Below are 21117 nucleotides of genomic sequence, written 5' to 3' on the forward strand. Positions count from 1 at the left end.
AGTCTGGGAAGGACAGGAGTCTGGGGGAAGACAGAGGAGTATGGAAAGGACAGGAGTCTGGGGGAGGACAGAGGAGTCTGGAAAGGACAGGAGACTGGGGGAGGACAGAGGAGTCTGGAAAGGACAGGAGGCTGGGGAGGACAGAGGAGTCTGGAAAGGACAGGAGACTGGGGGAGGACAGAGGAGTCTGGAAAGGACAGGAGGCTGGGGAGGACAGAGGAGTCTGGAAAGGACAGGAGGCTGGGGGAGGACAGAGGAGTCTGGAAAGGACAGGAGGCTGGGGGAGGACAGAGGAGTCTGGAAAGGACAGGAGGCTGGGGAGGACAGGAGTCTGGAAAGGACAGGAGGCTGGGGGAGGACAGAGGAGTCTGGAAAGGACAGGAGGCTGGGGAGGACAGAGGAGTCTGGAAAGGACAGGAGGCTGGGGGAGGACAGAGGAGTCTGGAAAGGACAGGAGGCTGGGGGAGGACAGAGGAGTCTGGAAAGGACAGGAGGCTGGGGGAAGAGAGGAGAAAGAAGCAGGGGTACAAATGGGTCTGGATGAGGGCAGAGAAGTCTCTGTTGGAGGACAGAGGAGTCTGGAACAGAGGACAGAGAAGACTGGAGGAGGGGACAGGTGGGTCAGACAGCTGCTCTCTCTCCCCCAATGTGCATGTTTATGGTGTAGTAGATCAGAATGGCAGAATGGCATCTTTAATAGTTACAGTCATTATATCTAAATGGTGAATGCAGCTTTGTATGTGAGTGTTGCACAAGACACAATGTATTATTGTAAATGCAGCTCTGTAAAAGTACAATACACTAGATCTACTAGTAGAAATGTAGATAAATCCTTGATGTGAGTGGAGGAGAAAACCTGGTGTAACAGCAGAATTATGAATGCAGCTCTAGAGGTGACCTGGTATTACATTTTATATACTGTGAATTCTGCTCTAGATCTAGAGTGACTACACCAGTGGTCTTCAACCTGCGGGCCTCCAGATGTTGCAAAACTACAACTCCCAGCATGCCCGGACATGCTGGGAGTTGTAGTTTTGCAACATCTGGAGGTCCACAGGTTGTAGACCACTGGACTACACCATATTGTGTAACACCTTAATCGAGAATACAGCTCTGGAGACAAGTAGAATAAAGTACACGTTACAGCAGCACAACTATGGGGGACATGTATCATTGCCTTTACACCACTTTTCTCTTCTGCAAATTGCAATTGCGCTTTTTTTGCTCATTTGTGCTGTTTTTTTTTGCAAAGTTGTCTACTGTTCGGTTTACAGTACACCAGTTTATGCAGTGGACTGGCTGCGCAAAAAATTTCTGGATGTTATTTTTTGTGCAATTGCAATTTTTCTGCAAAAAATGTAAGAGTGCTACGGTAGCAGGGAAAAGTGTCAGATGTCGGGGGATGCAGGAGCCAGCCCTCAGCACTGCGGTACTACAACTACTCCCATTACGGGACAGAGTCTGTCCCATGATGGGAGTAGTTGTAGCACCGCATTGCAGAGGGACAGCATTTGCACATCCCCCAGCTGCGGCACTATTTTTGGACTGTTAGGATTACTACAACTACTCCCATCATGTGACACAGAATGCCCCATGATGTTAGTAATAGTCCAAGGGCAGAGGAACCGATCACACGGGGTCTCACTCCTGAGACCCCCTGCGACCTTTACTACTCTGCCCCCTAGCGATGACATCAGTAGGGGGTGGAGCTACACAGTCAAGGCTTGACCTGCGTTTTGCATAATGGGAACAGAGCCTTTCTGGCAATGTGTTCCCAAACAGCTGTTGCTTAACTACAGCCCCCCATGATGGGAGTTGTAGTTTAGCAACAATTGGAGGCCACTCTGCATCATTTTACGTGTTTCTCTTTTCTTCTCATTTCAGATACCTGAATGCGGAGGACTACGTCAGATTTGGTGGACTGCGATGATGACCAGCAATTTTAAAATTTCAATAAAAGGGTTAACGAGGGCTGGGTCGTGTTTTTTATCATTTAATTTTCAGGCTTAGTAGTGGAAGCTGTCTTGTAGCCAGAATCCATTAATAAGCCAGGGCTTAGCGTTAGCCTCAAAAACAGCTAGCGTTAACCCCCAATTATTACCCTGGTACCCACCACCACAGGGGTGCCAGGAAGAGTTGGGTACCAACAGGTCCGGAGCATCAAATATGGGCCTGGGTGGTAACTGGCTGGTGTTATTTAGGCTGGGGAGGGACAGTAACAATGGTCCTCGCCCACCCTGGTAAAGTCAGGCTGCTGCTGCTTGGTTGGTATCTGGCTGATAATGAAAATAGCGGGAACCCTATGAGTTTTTTTTAAATTTTTTATAAATAAAAAACCTTTGTGGTTCCCCATATTCATTCTCGCCCAGATATCAACCATGCAGCAACAGCCTGATGTTACCAGGGTGGGCAAGGACCATTGTTATTGGCCCTCCCCAGCCTAAATAACACCAGCCTGTTACCACCTAGGCCCAGGAGTGCCATTTTTGATGCTCCAGGCCTGTTGGTACCGGCTCTTCCCCTAGTTAGTGCTAGCAGTTTTTGGGGCTAACGCTAAGCCCTGGCATAGAAATGGGTTCTGTCTAAAAGACTGCTTCCACTACAATGCCTGAAAATTCAATTCTAAAAAACAAGACACATTTTTATAAAGAAAAACACTACCCCACAGCCCTCGTTAACCTCTTTATTGAAATTAGAAAAACGCTGGTCATCATCGCAATCTACCGAATCTGACGTAGTCCTCCGCATTCACGTATCTGAAATTAGAAAAAAATAAAATAAAAAGGTTAGTACATTTTTGACGCTCTCCCCTGCAGAGTGCGCACATACTGCAGTGTGTTCCTAAACAGGGAGCCTCCAATTGTTGACGTCTGCCTATTGTATCCTGTATATACAGTCATCTATATACAGGATAGTGCACAAAGACTTAACAAAGAACTGTTTAGAAGCAGCGTGGGTTAACTCTTTCCTTGCTGGGCTCCTGTAGAGTATACATGGGTACACTATACACGCCTGTATACTATACAGCCGGCGGAGGTAGGTAGGGATGCTCTGCACCATGTATATGTACAGTCATGGCCGTAAATGTGGGCACCCATGAAATTTTTCTAGAAAATTAAGTATTTCTCACAGGAAAGGATTGCAGTAACACATGTTTTGTTATACACATGTTTATTCCCTTTTGTGTGTATTGGAACTAAAGCAAAAAAGGGAGGGAAAAAAGCTAATTGGACATAATTTCACCAAACTCCAAAAATGGTCTGGACAAAATTATTGGCACCCTTTCAAAATTGTGGAAAAATAATATTTTTTCAAGCATGTGATGCTTAAACTCACCTGGGGCAAGTAACAGGTGTGGGCAATATAAAAATAACAACTGAAAGCAGATAAAAAGGAGAGAAGTTCACTTAGTCTTTGTATTGTGTGTGTCACACTAAGCATGGACAACAGAAAGGAGACCAGAACTGTCTGAGGACTTGAGAACCAAAATTGTGGAAAAATACCAACAATCTCAAGGTTACAAGTCCATCTCCAGAGATCTAGATTTGCCTTTGTCCACAGTGCGCAACATTATCAAGAAGTTTGCAACTCATGGCACTGTAGATAATCTCCCTGGGTGTGGACGGAAGAGAAAAATTGATGAAAGGTGTAAATGCTGGATAGTCTGGATGGTGGATAAGCAGCCCCAAACAAGTTCCAAAGATATTCAAGCTGTCCTGTAGGCTCAAGGAGCATCAGTGTCAGCGCAAACTATCCATCAACATTTAAATGAAATGAAACGCTATGAAGGAGACCCAGGAGGACCCCACTATGGAGGAGACCCAGGAGGACCCCACTATGGAGGAGACCCAGGAGGACCCCACTATGGAGGAGACCCAGGAGGACCCCACTATGGAGGAGACCCAGGAGGACCCCACTATGGAGGAGACCCAGGAGGACCCCACTATGGAGGAGACCCAGGAGGACCCCACTATGGAGGAGACCCAGGAGGACCCCACTATGGAGGAGACCCAGGAGGACCCCACTGCTGACACAGAGACATAAAAAAGCAAGACTACATTTTGTCAAAATGAACTTGAGTAAAAATGACTTGTGGACAGATAAGACCAAGATAGGCTTTTTGGTAAAGCAAATCATTCTACTGTTTACCAAAAACGGAATGAGTCCTACAAAGAAAAGAACACAGTACCTACAGTGACATATGGTGGAGGTCAATGATGTTTTGGGTTGTTTTGCTGCCTCTGGCACTGGGGGCCTTGAATGTGTAAAAGACATCATGAAATCTGAGGATTACCAACGGATTTTGGGTCGCACTGTACAGCCCAGTGTCAGAAAGCTGGGTTTGTGTCCGAGATCTTGGGTCTTCCAGCAGGACAATGACCCCAAACATATGTCAAAAAGCCCCAGAAATGGAGGACAACAAAGCGCTGGAGAGTTCTGAAGTGTCAGCAATGAGTCCAGATCTAAATCCCATTGATCACCTGTGGAGAGATCTTAAAATTACTGTTGGGAAAAGGCGCCGTCCAATAAGAGACCGGGAGCAGTTTGTAAAGGAAGAGTGGTCCAACATTCCGGCTGAGAGGTGTAAGAAGCTTATTGATGGTTATAGGAAGACACTGATTTCAGTTATTTTTTCCAAAGGGTGTGCAACCAAATATTAAGTTAAGGAGCCAATAATTTTGTCCACACAAAGGGAATAAACATGTGTATAGCAAAACATGTGTTACTGCAATCCTTTCCTGTGAGAAATACTTCATTATCTTGAAAAATTTCAGGGGTGCCAGCATTTACGCCCATGACTGTATATGCTATTCATCACTCCTCACCTCCTTACACTCTGTGGGCCGGGACCCCTGCATCTGACCCACAGAGTGGTACCTGAAGGCATTGAAAAAAATTGCCACAGGGTACAAAAATTACTGTTTCCACACACCAGCAAAAAATGCAAGAAAAAAAAACACGAAAAAGCTGTGAAAGTTTTTCTGGCTTTTTTGCTGGTGGACAAAAAACCTTAATGGAATCCGAAACTCAAAGCAATAGAACAACATCCCTGTATCCAGGACACAACACTTTTCCTGAAAGGTGCAACTCAGGTGTACAAATAGAACTGTGCACAAAATTTATCATGTGCCTTGTACAAGTAGACAAATTTAGACCAATCAAAATGATCTACAAAAAACATCTACCTACACCAACATTGATAAATGTCCCTCAATGAATGCTGCTCTGGAAGGGATTGTTGTATATGACGTGATGTAACTTACAGTATAAATGCTGCTGGTGGAGCAGGACTGTGGCCTTTTAAAAATATTCACAGATTAAGAAATCTGACATAATTCAAGCTCTGCTCTTATTTCTGGTGGGTCTGAATCTGACAGCCATTATATGCGTGGTTAAAACTGACCTTAATCTAAGTCTATGACTTGCGATTTGTACGCCCATAAAACTATTGATAAGTGGCCCCTGTGGGCTTCACTATATATTGTTTACACTCCTGGAAATTTTATCCAACGTTCCACACGTCCGTGCTTCACCGCAGTGACCATAAACGGAAGTGCAAATCATGGAGTGTGCGAGCGTGGTGCTGTAATGTCATAAAAACATGGCTCCGGGCCATTACTATTATTTGCTGTTTTAATGCCAATGAGGATGGATTGGGCGCCTGGGATTTTTCCACCTGATAACAGTTGGCAGAGACCTTTCCCTTATAATCCTGCAGGAAAATACACAAGTAATTACACAACAGTCATCGGTGGTTAATGCATGCGCTGGCTGAGCTCTGCTTCATTTTACTGAAAAAGTAGTTAAAGGTTCAACATACACTGCTCAAAAAAATAAAGGTAACACTAAGATAACACATCCTAGATCTGAATGAACTAATCGTATGAAATACTTTCCTCTTTACATAGTTGAATGCGCTGACAACAAAATCACACAAAAATTATCAATGGAAATCAAATGTATCAACCCCTGGAGGTCTGGATATGGAGTCACACTCAAAATCATAGAGGAAAACCCCACTACAGGCTGATCCAACTTTAGGTAATGTCCTTAATACAAGTCACAATGAGGCTCAGTAGTGTGTGTGGTCTCCACGTGCCCGTATGACCTCCCTACAATGCCTGGGCATGATCCTGATGAGGTGGAGGATGGTCTCCTGAGGGATGTCCTCCCAGACCTGGACTAAAGCATCCGCCAACTCCTGGACAGTCTGTGGTGGATGGAGCGAGACGTCCCAGATGTGATCAATTGGATTCAGGGGAACGGGCGGCCAGTCCATGGCATCAATGCCTTCCTCCTGCAGGAACTGCTGACACACTCCAGACACATGAGGTCTAGCATTGTCTTGTATTAGGAGGAACCCAGGGCCAACCGCACCAGCATATGGTCTCACAAGGGGTCTGAGGATCTCATCTCGGTACCTAATGGCAGTCAGGCTACCTCTGGCAAGCACATGGAGGGCTGTGCGGCCCCCCAAAGAAATGCCACCCCACACCATTACTGACCCACTACCAAACCGGTCATGCTGGAGGATGTTGTAGGCAGCAGAATGTTCTCCACAGCGTCTCCAGACTCTGTGACGTCTGTCACATGTGCTCAGTGTGAACCTGCTTTCATCTGTGAAGACCACAGGGCGCCAGTGGCAAATTTTCCAATCTTGATGTTCTCTGGCAAATGCCAAATGTCCTGCATGGTGTTGGGCTGTAAGCACAACCCCCACCTGTGAACGTCGGGCCCTCATACCACCCTCATGGAGTCTGTTTCTGACTCTTTGAGTGGACACATGCCCATTTGTGGCCTGCTGGGGGTCATTTTGCAGGGCTCTGGCAGTGCTCCTCCTGCTCCTCCGTGCACAAAGGCGGAGGTAGCGATCCTGCTGCTGGGTTGTTGCCCTCCTACAGCCTCCTCCCCGTCTCATGATGTACTGGCCTGTCTCCTGGTAGCGCCTCCATGCTCTGGACACTACGCTGACAGACACAGCGAACCTTCTTGCCACAGCTCACATTGATGTGCCATCCTGGATGAGCTGCACTACCTGAGCCACTTATGTGGGTTGTTGACTCATGCTACCACTAGAGTGAAAGCACCGCCAGCATTCAAAAAGTGACCAAAACATCAGCCAGGAAGCATAGGAACTGAGCAGTGGTCTGTGGTCACCACCTGCAGAACCACTCCTTTATTGGGGGTGTCTTGCTAATTGCCTATAATTTCCACCTGTTGTCTGTTCCATTTGCACAACAGCATGTGAAATTGATTGTCAATCAGTGTTGCTTCCTGAGTGGACAGTGTGATTTCACAGTGTCATTATTTTTGAGCAGTGTATTATTAATAAATAATACTGATATAACGTCTATAATACTGCCTCCTATATACAAGAATATAACTTCTATAATACTGCCTCCTATATACAAGAATATAACTTCTATAATACTGCCTCCTATGTACAAGAATATAACTACTATAATACTGCTCCTATATACAAGAATATAACTACTATAATACTGCTCCTATATACAAGAATATAACTACTATAATACTGCCTCTATATACAAGAATATAACTACTATAATACTGCTCCTATATACAAGAATATAACTACTATAATACTGCCTCCTATATACAAGAATATAACTACTATAATACTGCCTCCTATATACAAGAATATAACTACTATAATACTGCCTCCTATATACAAGAATATAACTACTATAATACTGCTCCTATATACAAGAATATAACTACTATAATACTGCCCCTATATACAAGAATATACCTACTATAATACTGCCTCCTATATACAAGAATATAACTACTATAATACTGTTCCTATATACAAGAATATAACTACTATAATACTGCTCCTATATACAAGAATATAACTACTATAATACTGCTCCTATATACAAGAATATAACTACTATAATACTGCTCTTATATACAAGAATATACAGTGGGGATCAAAAGTTTGGGCACCCCAGGTAAAAATGTGTATTAATGTGCATAAAGAAGCCAAGGAAAGATGGAAAAATCTCCAAAAGGCATCAAATTACAGATTAGACATTCTTATAATATGTCAACAAAAGTTAAATTTTATTTCCATCATTTACACTTTCAAAATAACAGAAAACAAAAAAATGGCGTCTGCAAAAGTTTGGGCACCCTGCAGAGTTAATATCTTGCACTGCCCCCTTTGCAAAGCTGAGACCTGCCAGTGTCATGGATTGTTCTCAGTCATCATCTGGGAAGACCACGTGATGTCAATCTCAAAGGTTTTAAATGCCCAGACTCATCTGACCTTGCCCCAACAATCAGCACCATGGGTTCTTCTAAGCAGTTGTCTAGAAATCTGAAACTGAAAATAGTTGACGCTCACAAAGCTGGAGAAGGCTATAAGAAGATAGAAAAACGTTTTCAGATGTCAATATTCTCTGTTCGGAAAGTAATTAAGAAATGGCAGTCATCAGGAACAGTGGAAGTTAAAGTAAGATCTGGAAGACCAAGACAAATATCAGACAGAACAGCTCACAGGATTGTGAGAAAAACAATTCAAACCCTACGTTTGACTGCACAATCCCTCCAGAAAGATCTGTCGTCAGACACTGGAGTTGTGGTACACTATTCCGCTATAAAGAGATACTTGTACTAATATGTTCTTCATGGAAGAGTCATCAGAAGAAAACCTCTTCTACGTCCTCACCACAAAAATTGGTGTTTGAACTTTGCAAATGAACATATAGACAAGCCTGATGCATTTTGGAAACAAGTTCTGTGGACCGATGAGGTTAAAATTGAACTTTTTGGCCGAAATAAGCAAAGGTACGTTTGGAGAAGAAGGGGAACAGAATTTAATGAAAAGAACCTCTGTCCAACTGTTAAGCATGGGGGTGGATCAATCGTGCTTTGGGGTTGTATTGCAGCCAGTGGCACAGGGAACATCTCACGAGTAGAAGGAAAAATGGATTCAATAAAATTTCAGCACATTTTGGATGCTAACTTGATGCCATCTGTGAAAAAGCTGAAGTTAAAGAGAGGATGGCTTCTACAAATGGATAATGATCCTAAACACACCTCGAAATCCACGGGGATTACATCAAGAGGCGTAAACTGAAGGTTTTGCCATGGCCTTCACAATCTCCTGACCTCAACATAATTGAAAATCTATGGACAGACCTTAAAAGAGCAGTGCGTGACAGACAGCCCAGAAATCTCAAAGAACTGGAAGAGTTTTGTAAGGAAGAATGGGCAAAGATACCTCAAACAAGAATTGAGAGACTCTTGGCTGGCTACAAAAAGCGTTTACAAGCTGTGATACTTGCCAAAGGGGGAAGTACAAGATATTAACTCTGCAGGGTGCCCAAACTTTTGCAGACGCCATTTTTTTGTTTTCTGTTATTTTGAAAATGTAAATGATGGAAATAAAATCTAACTCTTGTTGACATATTATAAGAATGTCTAATCTGTAATTTGACGCCTTTTGGAGATTTTTCCATCTTTCCTTGGCTTCTTTATGCAAATTAATGCAAATTTTTAGCTGAGGTGCCCAAACTTTTGATCCCCACTGTAACTACTCTATATATAAGAATAGAACAGTGTTCGGAGGAAGTCAGTTGACGCAGAACTGAACACTGATTTTCCGTGGGTAAGTTTGGTGATCTCATGACCCAGTTACAATAATGAAACACAAGGATACAGCTGCACTGAAATGAAACAGTTCAGGACTTTATCGCTTGAGGACTAGTGATAGTGAGTGTGCATGATATGGGCAAAAAACAAAAACAATAATGCATGATGCTTTAATAAGTAACTGGGGAAGTTCCAGCACCTTTGCTGTTACAAAACTACAACTCCCAGCATGCCTGGCTGGGAGTTGTAGTTTTGCAACATCTGGAGTTCCACAGTTTGGAGACCACTGGAATATGGTGAGGGTCCTGAACCCCCCGTCTTGTTCTTTTCCCCCCACTTTAAAGTGTATTTGGGAAGACAAACGTGAAAAAATCAAGATGAAAAAAAAATCAACACTACTGGCTTTACAAGGGTTAAAATAATTTAATAATTTTCTGGCCACAAAGCTGTGTACACAAAAGGTGCAAAAATCATCGTGGAACACAATTCGTCAACGCTTCTAAAACACACAATGTTTCAATTCCGCATATTTTGCAAGATCTCTGCTTGCTGTCAGAAAGTAGGACGAGTCTTGCTAACAGATTGGTGTTCAAACGCCCGTCCACACCCAGCACTCAGCTGATGGGATCGTTACAATGTATCAGTGTAGGTAAGCGCTATGAACCTGGCGTCCAGGAGATCATGTGATTAAAGAATCACATGACTTGTAAGGCTAAAAAAAAAAAGTTAATAAAAATTTTTTATTTTTATATTTCAGGTCACAAAAACACCCAAAAATAAGAAATAAGTTGCTTGGAAGCATAGCCTAAATGGCGTTTTAAGGCTAAGCAGCAGTCTTTCAAGAAAAAGCGACTATGTTTACACTGCGGAATCACTGGCCGGAAAAGATCATTCTCTCAGCGGCGGAATTTCAGCGCCGGCACGGAAAGTCTGTATTGTGCACTGTGCAGCTGAATCCTAAGGCCGCAGGAAAATCTGCATGGAATTCAGTTGAATTTAATGCCCATTAACTTTGATGGGATTCCACAATGTTATTCACACAGCAGAATTTCTGCTGCGGAATGATTGATGCGGAAATCCCCATTTTCGCGGTCCGGAAAAACATAAGTCTGGTCTTATATTTTTCTAAACTTCGGCTGCAGAATCCCATTGAAGTCAATTGGGCTTGATTTCTGCAGAATTTGCGCAGAAAAATTCTGCATATATTTCCGCATCTATTCCGCAAATGTAAAAAAAAAAACTGAGATTCTGCAGAAAATCAATGTGGATGCAGAATTCATGCAGATAGGCAGATATTCTGTTGTGTGAACGCGGCCTAAGGCTATGTTCACACGGCAGAATTTCTGCATGTGTTTATAGCCTATTGTCTTCAATAGAGAATTTCCGCTGCGGACGTTCCGCAGCTATAATTCCACGTTCCGCAAAACTATAAGGGTCTATTCACATGGGCGAGATTTCCGCCTCAAATGAAAGCCCAATAGACTTCTATGGGACTCCACACTTCTGAATTTCCACACCAATTCCACACAAAATCCGCACAAGCCAGAAACCACCCAAGGAAGCGGAATTGGTGTGGAAATTCCGCCCGTGTGAATAGACCCTAAGTCATGTCTTATATTTTTGCAGAATTTGACTGAGCTATTAAAGTCAATGAGGCAATTTTTCTCCACAAAATGCGAATTTCTTGCAGAATTTGCACGGAAGTCTCGCGGATTCTGCGCGAAATTTTTACTTTTTCAATGAATGACAGCACTTTTTAAAAGTGTTGTGTGTATTAATGCGGAATTCATGTGGAAACTCTACATGAATTCCGCATAGATGCGGAGTTCCGGGAAAATTAATGCGGAGGCGGAATTCTGCATCTATGCCTAATTCCTTAAAGGAAAACTGTCACCCTGATCACCCACACTAAACCCAATACACTGGCTTATATTGTGGGTGACCAGGAATCCAAAGAGGGGTCACTTACTATAATTGGTGCTGTGGTTCCCAAAATATTGCCTGCCGAAGTTCCCCTTCTGAATTCATAGAGTCGCGTGCAGGAGGCGGGGCCCCGCCGGCTGGCCGCCCATGCTTCTTTCCGTCTTTTCAATCAGCCGTCCCCTTAGCATATTCATGTTCTGCGACTCCACGTACTAGGTTTAGTGTGGGTGACCAGGGTGACAGTTTTCCTTTAAAGGGGTACTCCGCCCCTAGACATCTTATCCCCTATCCAAAGGAACTTCACTCTGTGCCGGATGACTGGCGATGCGGAGCGGAGGCTCGAGACGTCACGGCCACGCCCCCTCAATGCAAGTCTATGAGAGGGGGCGTGACGGCTGTCACGCCCCCTCCCATAGACTTGCATTGAGGGGGCGTTGCCGTGACGTCATGAGCCTCCGACGCTGAACCAGACGCTCTAAACGAACCCCAGGTGCAGCACGGAGATCGCGGGGGTCCCCAGCGGCGGGACCCCCACGATCAGACATCTTACCCCCTATCCTTTGGATAGAGGATAAGATGTCTAGGGGCGGGGTACCCCCTTTAACAATGATAGGACTCTGCTGCACCGGAATTTCCGAGTGGAATTCCAAAGCAGAATTCCACATGGAAATTCCGTAGTGTGAACCAGGCCTAAGACATCTGTATTGCTGCTGTGCTTTGTTCACACAAGAGACTGCCTACACCGATACATTGTAACAAACACTCAAATGGGTGACAGTTAGGGCGTTTTTTTTATTTTTTTTTATTATTGAAACACTTTGTAAATGATGAAGAACTGAATCGCAAAGTATATTAGAAAGTAGCAGAACTTTATTTTTTTTTTTAAGAGCAAGTGAGCATGTGACCCCTCTTAAAGGGCCCCCAACAGTGCACTTTCATAGACAGATATATATATATATATTTTTTTTTTTATATACCATACATATATATATATATATATATATATATAGATATATATTTATTAGAAGCTCGGTCAGTGATATATGAGGCACTTAGTAAATTCATAACAGTTCATAAAGTATAATGTCAGGCGCAAGGCACTTAAAGGGGTACTCCGGTGAAAACCTTTTTTCTTTTAAATCAACTGGTGGCAGAAAGTGAAACATATTTGTAAATTACTTCTATTAAAAAATCTTAATCCTTCCAGTACTTATTAGCTGCTGAATGCTACAGAGGAAATTCCTTTCTTTTTGGAACACTGATGACATCACGAGCACAGTGCTCTCTGCTGACATCTCTGTCCATTCTAGCAACCATGCATAGCAGATGTATGCCAAGGGCAGCATGGTGGCTCAGTGGTTAGCACTGCTGCCTTACAGTGCTGGGGACTTGGGTTCAAATCCCACTAAGGACAACAATAAATAAAGCGTTATTATTATTATAATAACGTCAGCAGAGAGAACTGTGCTCGTGATGTCATCAGAGAGCATTCCCAAAAGAAAAGAATTTCCTCTGTAGTATTCAGCAGCTAATAAGTACAGGAAGGATTAAGATTTTTTAATAGAAGTAATTTACAAATCTGTTTAACTTTCTGCCACCAGTTGATTTAAAAGAAAAAAGGTTTTCACCGGAGTACCCCTTTAACGTATTTGGAAAAAAGAGATCTCCCTATAGGCGATCGCACCTCTAGGGCAGTGTTTTCCAAACAGGATGCCTCCAGCTGTTGCAAAACTACAACTCCCAGCATGCCCGGACAGCCGTTGGCTGTCCGGGCATGCTGGGAGTTGTAGTTTTGAAACAGCTGGAGTCACCCTGTTTAGATAAACACCGCTCTAGGGTAACCTGGAGGCATAAGGAGATAACTGTGGCACAACCAGTGTTGCTGGCCGCAACACTGTAAATTTGTGACAGACTAGCCGCTAAGAATTCCGTGCGGGTTCTGCCTTGTATCGCACTCCCATTGACTTCAATGGGCTTTCCTCTGCGGTGACGGAAGACTGAACACGTTCTACCGGAACGCGGCAGTAACAGAACTTTCTGGGATTTTTTGGTGCTCATTTCTACGTCAAATTCTGCAAAAAAAAATTAAATTATATAAAAAGAAGATTCAGCATAATTTCTGCTCCATTTACCATAGAGCAGTAAGTGCACGGATACACTGAGGAATCCCACGCTGATTTCCGTAATGTGAACAAACCCTTAAAGGGGTACTCCACTGGAGAACATTTTCTTTTAAATCGACTGATGCCAGAAAGTGAAACAGATTTGTAAATGACTTCTATTAAAAAATCCCAATCTTCCAGTACTTATCAGCTGCTGTATAATACACAGGAAGTTCTTTTCTTTTTGAATTTCCTTTCTGCCTGACCCCAAGTGTTCTCTGCTGACACCTCTGTCCATGTCAGGAACTGTCCAGAGCAGGAGAAAATCCCCATAGGAAACCTCTTTTGCTCTGGACAGTTCCTGACGAGGACAGAGGTGGCAGCAGAGAGCACTGTGGCCAGGGAGAAAGGAAATTCAAAAAGAAAAGAACTTCCTGTGTATTGTACAGCAGCTGATATTTACTGGAAGGATTAAGATTTTTTAATAGAAGTAATTTACAAATCTGTTCAACTTTCTGGAGCCAATTGATTTAAAAGAAAATGTTTTCCAGTGGAGTACCCCTTTAAGGGTACGTTCACACATACGGGATCTGCTGCATATTGAAGTCAATGGGTACCAAAATCAGCAGCTGATCCTGTACATGTGAACATACCCTAAAGCAGTGTTCCCCAACCCATGTGCCTCCAGCTGTTGCAAAACTTCATCTCCCAGCATGCCGGGACAGCAGTTAAGGAGATTTTCAGTATACAACATTAAAGGCTTTATCCCAAATTTCAAGGTTATTCCCTATACACATTATAAGGGATAATTAGCTGATTGGTGGGGGTCCGACTGTTTGGAACCCCATTGATCACGGGAACGGAAGTCAATGGTCCCCAAAGTGAATGGACAGCAGGGCACATGCACGATCCAATAGACAGCAGCTTTAGAAGAGGCTGCCACACCATTCACTTTGGGGGGGTCACCTGACCTCAATTATAGTGCCTTGCAAAAGTATTCATCCCCCTTGACTTTTTTCGTATTTTGGTACATAACAGCCTTAAAGGGGTACTCCGTTGGAAAACTTTTTTTTTTTTTAATGAACTGGTGCCAGAAAGTAAAACAGATTTGTAAAGTACTTCTATTAAAAAATCTCAATCCTTTCGGTACTTTTTAGCAGCTGTTTGCTACAGAGGAAAATCTTCATTTTTTTTTATTTCTTTTTTTTCTTGTCCACAGTGCTCTCTGCTGACACCTGATGCCCGTATCAGGAACTGTCCAGAGCAGGAGAAAATCCCCATAGCAAACCTATGCTACTCTGGACAGTTCCTGACACTGACAGAGGTGTCAGTAGAGAGCACTGTGGACAACACAAAAAAAAAAAAAATAAATAAATAAAGATATTCCTCTGTAGAATACAGATGCTAATAAGTACTGAAAGGATTAAGATTTTTTAATAGAAGTAATTTACAAATCTGTTTAACTTTCTGGCACCAGTTCATAAAAAAAAAAAAGAAAAAGTTTTCCACCGGAGTACCCCTTTAATTCCAATGTTTTGTTAATATGAGTTTTATGTGATGGATCAGAACACAATAGTTTAAGTTGGTGAAGTGAAATGAGAAAAATATGTAAATAAAACTATTGTTTAGAAATAGAAAACAGAAAGTTGGCGTGTGCGTATGTATTCACCCCCTTTGTGAGGAATCCCATATAAAGCTCTGCAACCAATTGCTCAGTGTGCAATCTAAGTGTCACATGATCTGTCATTACATATACAGACCTCAGAGGCTGCAACACCTAAGCAAGAGGCATCAGTAACCAAACACTGCCATGAAGACCAAGGAGCTCTCCAAACAAGTAAGGGACAATGTTGTTGAGAAGTACAAGTCAGGGTTAGGTTATAAAAAAAAAAATCTAAATGTTTGATGATCCCCGGACTGGGCACAGAGGGCATTAATCAGAGAGGCGACACAGAGACCTAAGGTAACCCTGGAGGAGCCGCAGAGTCCACAGCAGAGACTGCAGGATCTGTACATAGGACGACAATAAGCCGGACGCCCCATAGACTTGGGCTTTATGGCAGAGTGGCCAGAAGAAATCCATTACTTTCAGCTAAAAACAAAAAGGCACGTTGTGAGTTTGCGAAAAGGCAAAGGAGAATCCCAAAATGTATGGAGGAAGGTGCTCTGCTCTGATGAGACTAAAATTGAACTTTTCAGCCAAAGAAAACGCTATGTTTGGCGCAAACCCAACACATCACATGACCCAAAGAACACCATCCCCACAGTGAAACATGGTGGAGGCAGCATCATGCTGTGGGGACTGGGAAACTGGTCAGAGTTGAGGGAAAGATGGATGGTGCTAAATACAGGGATATTCTTGAGCCTGTACCTGTAGCACTCTGTTCATGATTTGAGGCTGGGGCGGAGGTTCACCTTCCAGCAGGACAATGACCCCAAACACTAAAGCAACACGCAGCAACAAGGGGTATTCCGGTAGAAAACATCAACTGGTGCCATAAAGTTATACATATTCGTAAATTACTTTTATAAAAAAAAAAAATCTTTACCCTTGCAGTACTTTTTAGCAGCTGTATGCTACAGAGGCAATTCTTTTCTATTTTGAATTTCTTTTTTGTCTTGTCCACATTGCTCTCTGCTGACACCTCTGTGTCAGGAATTGTTCAGAGCAGCATAGGTTTGCTATGGGGATTTTCTCCTGCTCTGGACAGTTCCTGACATGGACAGAGGTGTCAGCAGAGAGCACTGTGGACAAGACAAAAAAGAAATTCAAAAAGCAAAGAATTTTCTCTGTAGCATACAGCTGCTAAAAAGTACTGGAAGGGGAAATATTTTTTTAATAGAAGTCATTTAAAATCGGTTTAACTTTCTGGCACCAGTACTCCACCGGAGTAACCCTTTAAGGGGAAACATGTGAATGTGTTAGAATGGCCTAGTCACAGCCCAGATTTCAATTCAATCGAAAATCTGTGGTCAGACTTAAAGTGGGTACTCTGCTCCTCAGCGTTTGGTACAAACTGTTCCGAACGCTGGAGCTCGTGATGTCATAGCCCCGCCCCCTCACGACATCACACCCCGCGAAGAAGTCAAGTGGGGTGAATACTTTTGCAAGGCACAGTATTGTAATGGGCGGGGGTCCTAGCTAGTTATATCTTCTATCCTTTGGATAGGGGATAGAACTTTCAGGCTTTGTTCACACTACGGACAATGTGGACATTGCCGTCCCCATAAAAGGAAATGCATTCCGGAATTTCTTTGCCGACGTCGTCACGTGCACTGTGCAGCGAAATCCCATTAACGGCAATGGGACTCTGCTGTGGCGGAATTTCCGAGAGGAAATTTCAAAAGCGCAATTTCGTACAGTGAACCCAGTCTCAATTCTGGGGTTACCCCTTAAAGACGGCTGGGTAATTGGGAAGATTCACTGCAGAGTACGAGTGAGGAAGGTATCAGTGCATAATAAGGCAAAGCTCCCATTCAGGACACTGGGAAAGAGTGGTGCATCCTGCATGAACAGTATAGGTGGCTATTACGGCCATCACCAAACATATTTCACCTATAGGTTACCAAAGTGCCCAACTACTTGATTGGCACACATGTCAGGCAGCTGACTGCCCCCGTAATGTCACTTTTAGGCTATGCTTACACATCGGACATTCCGCAGATAGCGAGCGGCACTGGAATTGGAATTTCCGCAGCAGATGTTTCCTCAGCGGAAATTCCGCCGTTATGGTGCGTTCACACTGCGGAATGCACGCTGAATCTCCGCTCGTGGAATTCAGCGAGTGGAGATCCAGCCTGGCAGCCGCCGCCGGCGGTATGACCCCGCGGAACTGCGCTGTCACCATTGACGGCTATGCAGTGCTCGCGGAATTCTGCACTAAGAATGAAATGCGTCCATTCTCTACGCGGAACAATTTCAGCGGCGGAATTGTCCGCCGCTGAAATTTCTCAGTGTGAACGGGTCTCGCGGAAACCCATCGACACTGATGTTTATGTTCACAGCGTGTAATTCTGAGGGAATTGCGCAGTGTGAACGCACCCTAAGCACGTGCAGCAGAATCCCATTGAAAAAAATAGAACTCTGTTGCAATAGAAATATTTTTTGGCCAGATTCAGCGACGTGAACAAGGCTTTAATCTATGGGTAGTCTATGGGTACGTTCCCCTATGGGTTTCCCCCCCCCCCCCCTGCAAGTTTCGTTACCATTCACTTCAACGGCTTCGTATTTGTAATTAGTGCAGATTATCCAGGAATCCGTTAAAGTGAATGACAGTGGAACTTCATGTGTGAACGTACCCATATACAGAATTTCAACAACCTGACAGATTAGAACTAAGGGTGGCCATACAGGGGCAGGTAGTTTGGCACTGGTTTAAAGGGGTACGCCGGTGCTCCAGCGTTCTGAACATTTTGTTCAGAATGCTCTGAGCCGGCAGCGGCGATCTTGACGTCACACAATGCCCCCCTCCATTCATGTCTATGAGAGGGGGGGGGGTGTCGTGCAATATGCCCCCCCTCCTACAGACATGAATGGAGGGGGCATGGTGTGATGTCAAAGGGGGTGTGGCCATGACATCACCACCACTGCTACAGGAACCTGGCATTTGTTTAGAACGGCGGGTGCTGGGGGAAATCGTGCCGGACCCCCGCAATCAGACATCTTATACCCTATGTCTAGCAGCGGTAAACCCCTTTAAGGATCCAATTGCACATACAATCACTGGATTATTTGTGAAGCCCCCATTCAGCAGTGTTTTCCCAAACAGTGTGTCTCCAGCTGTTGCAAAACTACAACTCCCAGCATGCCCGGACAGCCAAAGGCTGTCCGGGCATGCTGGGAGTTGTAGTTTTGCAACAGCTGGAAACACGCGGTTTGAAAAACGCTGCCTTACAGCAACTCAGGTAGTTAGGGCAGCGCTACCACTAGGTCGCTCGGTATAGGGTCCCCCTCAGATCCCATGTGCACTCAGGTTGTTAGAAGACATAGGAGAGAAGTAGTGGAAGGCTGCTGCTGCTTGTGTCTCCGGTAGTACCATGCAGCAGCTGCGAGAAGGACACGGATTTCATCATACACAAGGTGCTCTCGTTGCAGTAATACACACAGACGCCGACGTGCAGCTCAGGATCGGTGCTGGCGAACTGCAGGGGAAGCGTCACCTCTATCTGGATGGGTTTAGTCAGATTCCTGATCTCACCGTAGGTTTTCTGTCCATCTAGAAGCCAGTCGTGACCTGGGGATGAAGAGCAGAACTATTACCGCTATAATCAGTATTCAAAGCCATGTCGGTTTGTCTATTGCAGTGCCGCCCCCCCCCCCCCCCCCCCCCAACCTGTGGATCTTTAGCTGTTGCTAGACTACAACTCCTATCATGAATGTAGTTTTACAAAAATCAGAGCTCTACAATTGGGGAGGACTGGTTTATTGCAACACAAAATGATAAATAAAAAACTACAACTCCCAGCATGCCCAGACAGCCTTTGGCCTGTGTTTTCTAGTCTGGGGTCTTCCAGCTGTTGTAAAACTAAAACTCCCAGCATGCCCGGACAGCCTTTGGCCAGTGCTTTTCAACCAGGTTGCCTTCAGCTGCTGCAAAACTACAACTCTCAGGATGCCCAGATTGGCCAGTTTTTTTCAGCATGGGTGCAAACTAGGGATCGACCGATTATCGGTATGGCCGATATTATCGGCTGATAATCACGATTTTGGGCATTATCGGTATCGATAAGCCGATAATGCCCCGCCCCCCGCACCGCCCCCACCATACCGCGACCGACCGTCCCCCCCCGACCCGCCGCACACGCCCCAACCCCCTCGACCCGCCGCACCGCGACCACCCCCCCGCGTCGCAGTGCTGGGCGGTATACCGGTATGGATTTTTGCCCATACCGCTATACCGGTCGGGCCCCTTCCCCACCCTCCGAGTCAATAAAAAAAAATTAAAAAATTATAAACTTACCTGTAATGGGGGTGGTCCGGGCCATCCATCCTTCCTGTAGTGTCCGGCGGCATTCCGGGTGGAGGGTGAACCAGTCCGGGCTGTCCTTCTCCGGGGGTCCTCTTCTCCACTCCGGGCAGGCTCCGGCCTAGTACGCTGCATAGACGCCGCTACGCCGTGACGTCAGGTGCGTCGCTGCGCACGGGCGTCACTGCGCAGCGGCGTCTATGCTGCGCTACTAGGCCGGAGCCTGCCCGGAGTGGAGAAGAGGACCCCCGGAGAAGAAGGACAGCCCGGACTGGTTAACCCTCCACCCGGAATGCCGCCGGACACTACAGGAAGGATGGATGGCCCGGCCCACCCTGACAGGTAGGGGGAGAGAAGCTGGTGGCGGCGGCGGCCTATGGCACCGCAAAAGCCACTGCACAGCGCCACAAAAGCCACAGCGCCCGCTTTAAATCAATGACCTGCAGCGGTGTCGAGGGGGGATAAATAGCCGATAACTTATACCGATATTCCGGTATAAGTTATCGGCTATCGGCCCTAACCTTCACAGATTATCGGTATCGGCCCTAAAAAAACGATATCGGTCGATCCCTAGTGCAAACCTACAACTCCCAGCATGCCCGGACAGCCATTGGCCAGTGTTTTCGTATCAGGGTGCCTGAAGTAGTTGCAAAACTACAACTCCCAGCATGCCTGAATAGCCTCTAACCCGTGTTTTCCAACCAGGGTGTCTCCAGCTGTTGCAATACTACAACTCCCATCATGTTGGGAGTTGTAGTTCTGCAACAGTTGAAGGTACTGTGGTTGGGAAACACTGATTCAGGTGTTGGATCAGCAGAAAAAAATACCCACCATGCTGCTTTTCTCTTACTGATAGTCTGAAGAGTGTTTCCAAAGACATTAGGTTGTTTGCAAATTACATCAAAATCAGGCATGATAGAAGTTGTCGTTTTGCAACAGCTGAAGGCACTCGGGTTGGGAAAAATTGTATTAGAGGCTGTTTTAAATTGCGATGCTTTACACTGCAGCATAGCTCCATTAGGATACAACTATAATCAATATCAGGGCTGTGCTGCTTTGCCCATTGCAGTTCGCTCTTGCGTTGTTTGTTGACCCTTTAAATTCATCCCAATGGGGGGCAGATAATAATTTAAAAGGCCTATCAACACCCATTTGCCCATTAGTCGGCTGATCACGGGCAATATAAAAGATTTCCTCTATGGCGGTGCACACATTGACCATCATTTACTATTCTAAACCCGACCTCTTTTGTCGGTTTTTTTTGGTGCACCTTTGTCCGCGCCATGTCGCAGACATCGTGCGCCAGTCTGCGACACGATGCGACATTTTTTCCCGACGGACCCGATGTGGATTCTCCCAAACCCGAAAAAGGGGCGTAACCCGACATTTCTGAGCTTTCCCACGTATTTATTAAGATTTCCAACCCGAATTTGTTGAATTGTTGTGGATTTTTTCCCGACAGCTCAGAGGAGTTGGAAACCAAAACCTACAAAACCCACGTG

General features: G+C 44.8%; 1 protein-coding gene across 1 annotated transcript in view; it reads right to left on the reverse strand.

Moving 5' to 3' along the window:
- Nucleotides 1–16302: 16302 nt before the first annotated feature.
- The window catches only part of NHLRC2 (NHL repeat containing 2), an 88264-nt gene continuing 83449 nt past the window's right edge, over nt 16303–21117 (reverse strand). The window contains exon 11 of the mRNA XM_056528986.1: nt 16303–18883. Coding sequence (XP_056384961.1) covers nt 18627–18883 — 257 coding nt within the window. The 3' untranslated portion in view covers nt 16303–18626. The remainder of the gene's footprint in view (nt 18884–21117) is intronic.

This window comes from Hyla sarda, chromosome 7, assembly GCF_029499605.1.
Source record: "Hyla sarda isolate aHylSar1 chromosome 7, aHylSar1.hap1, whole genome shotgun sequence".
Taxonomy (NCBI): Eukaryota; Metazoa; Chordata; class Amphibia; order Anura; family Hylidae; genus Hyla; species Hyla sarda.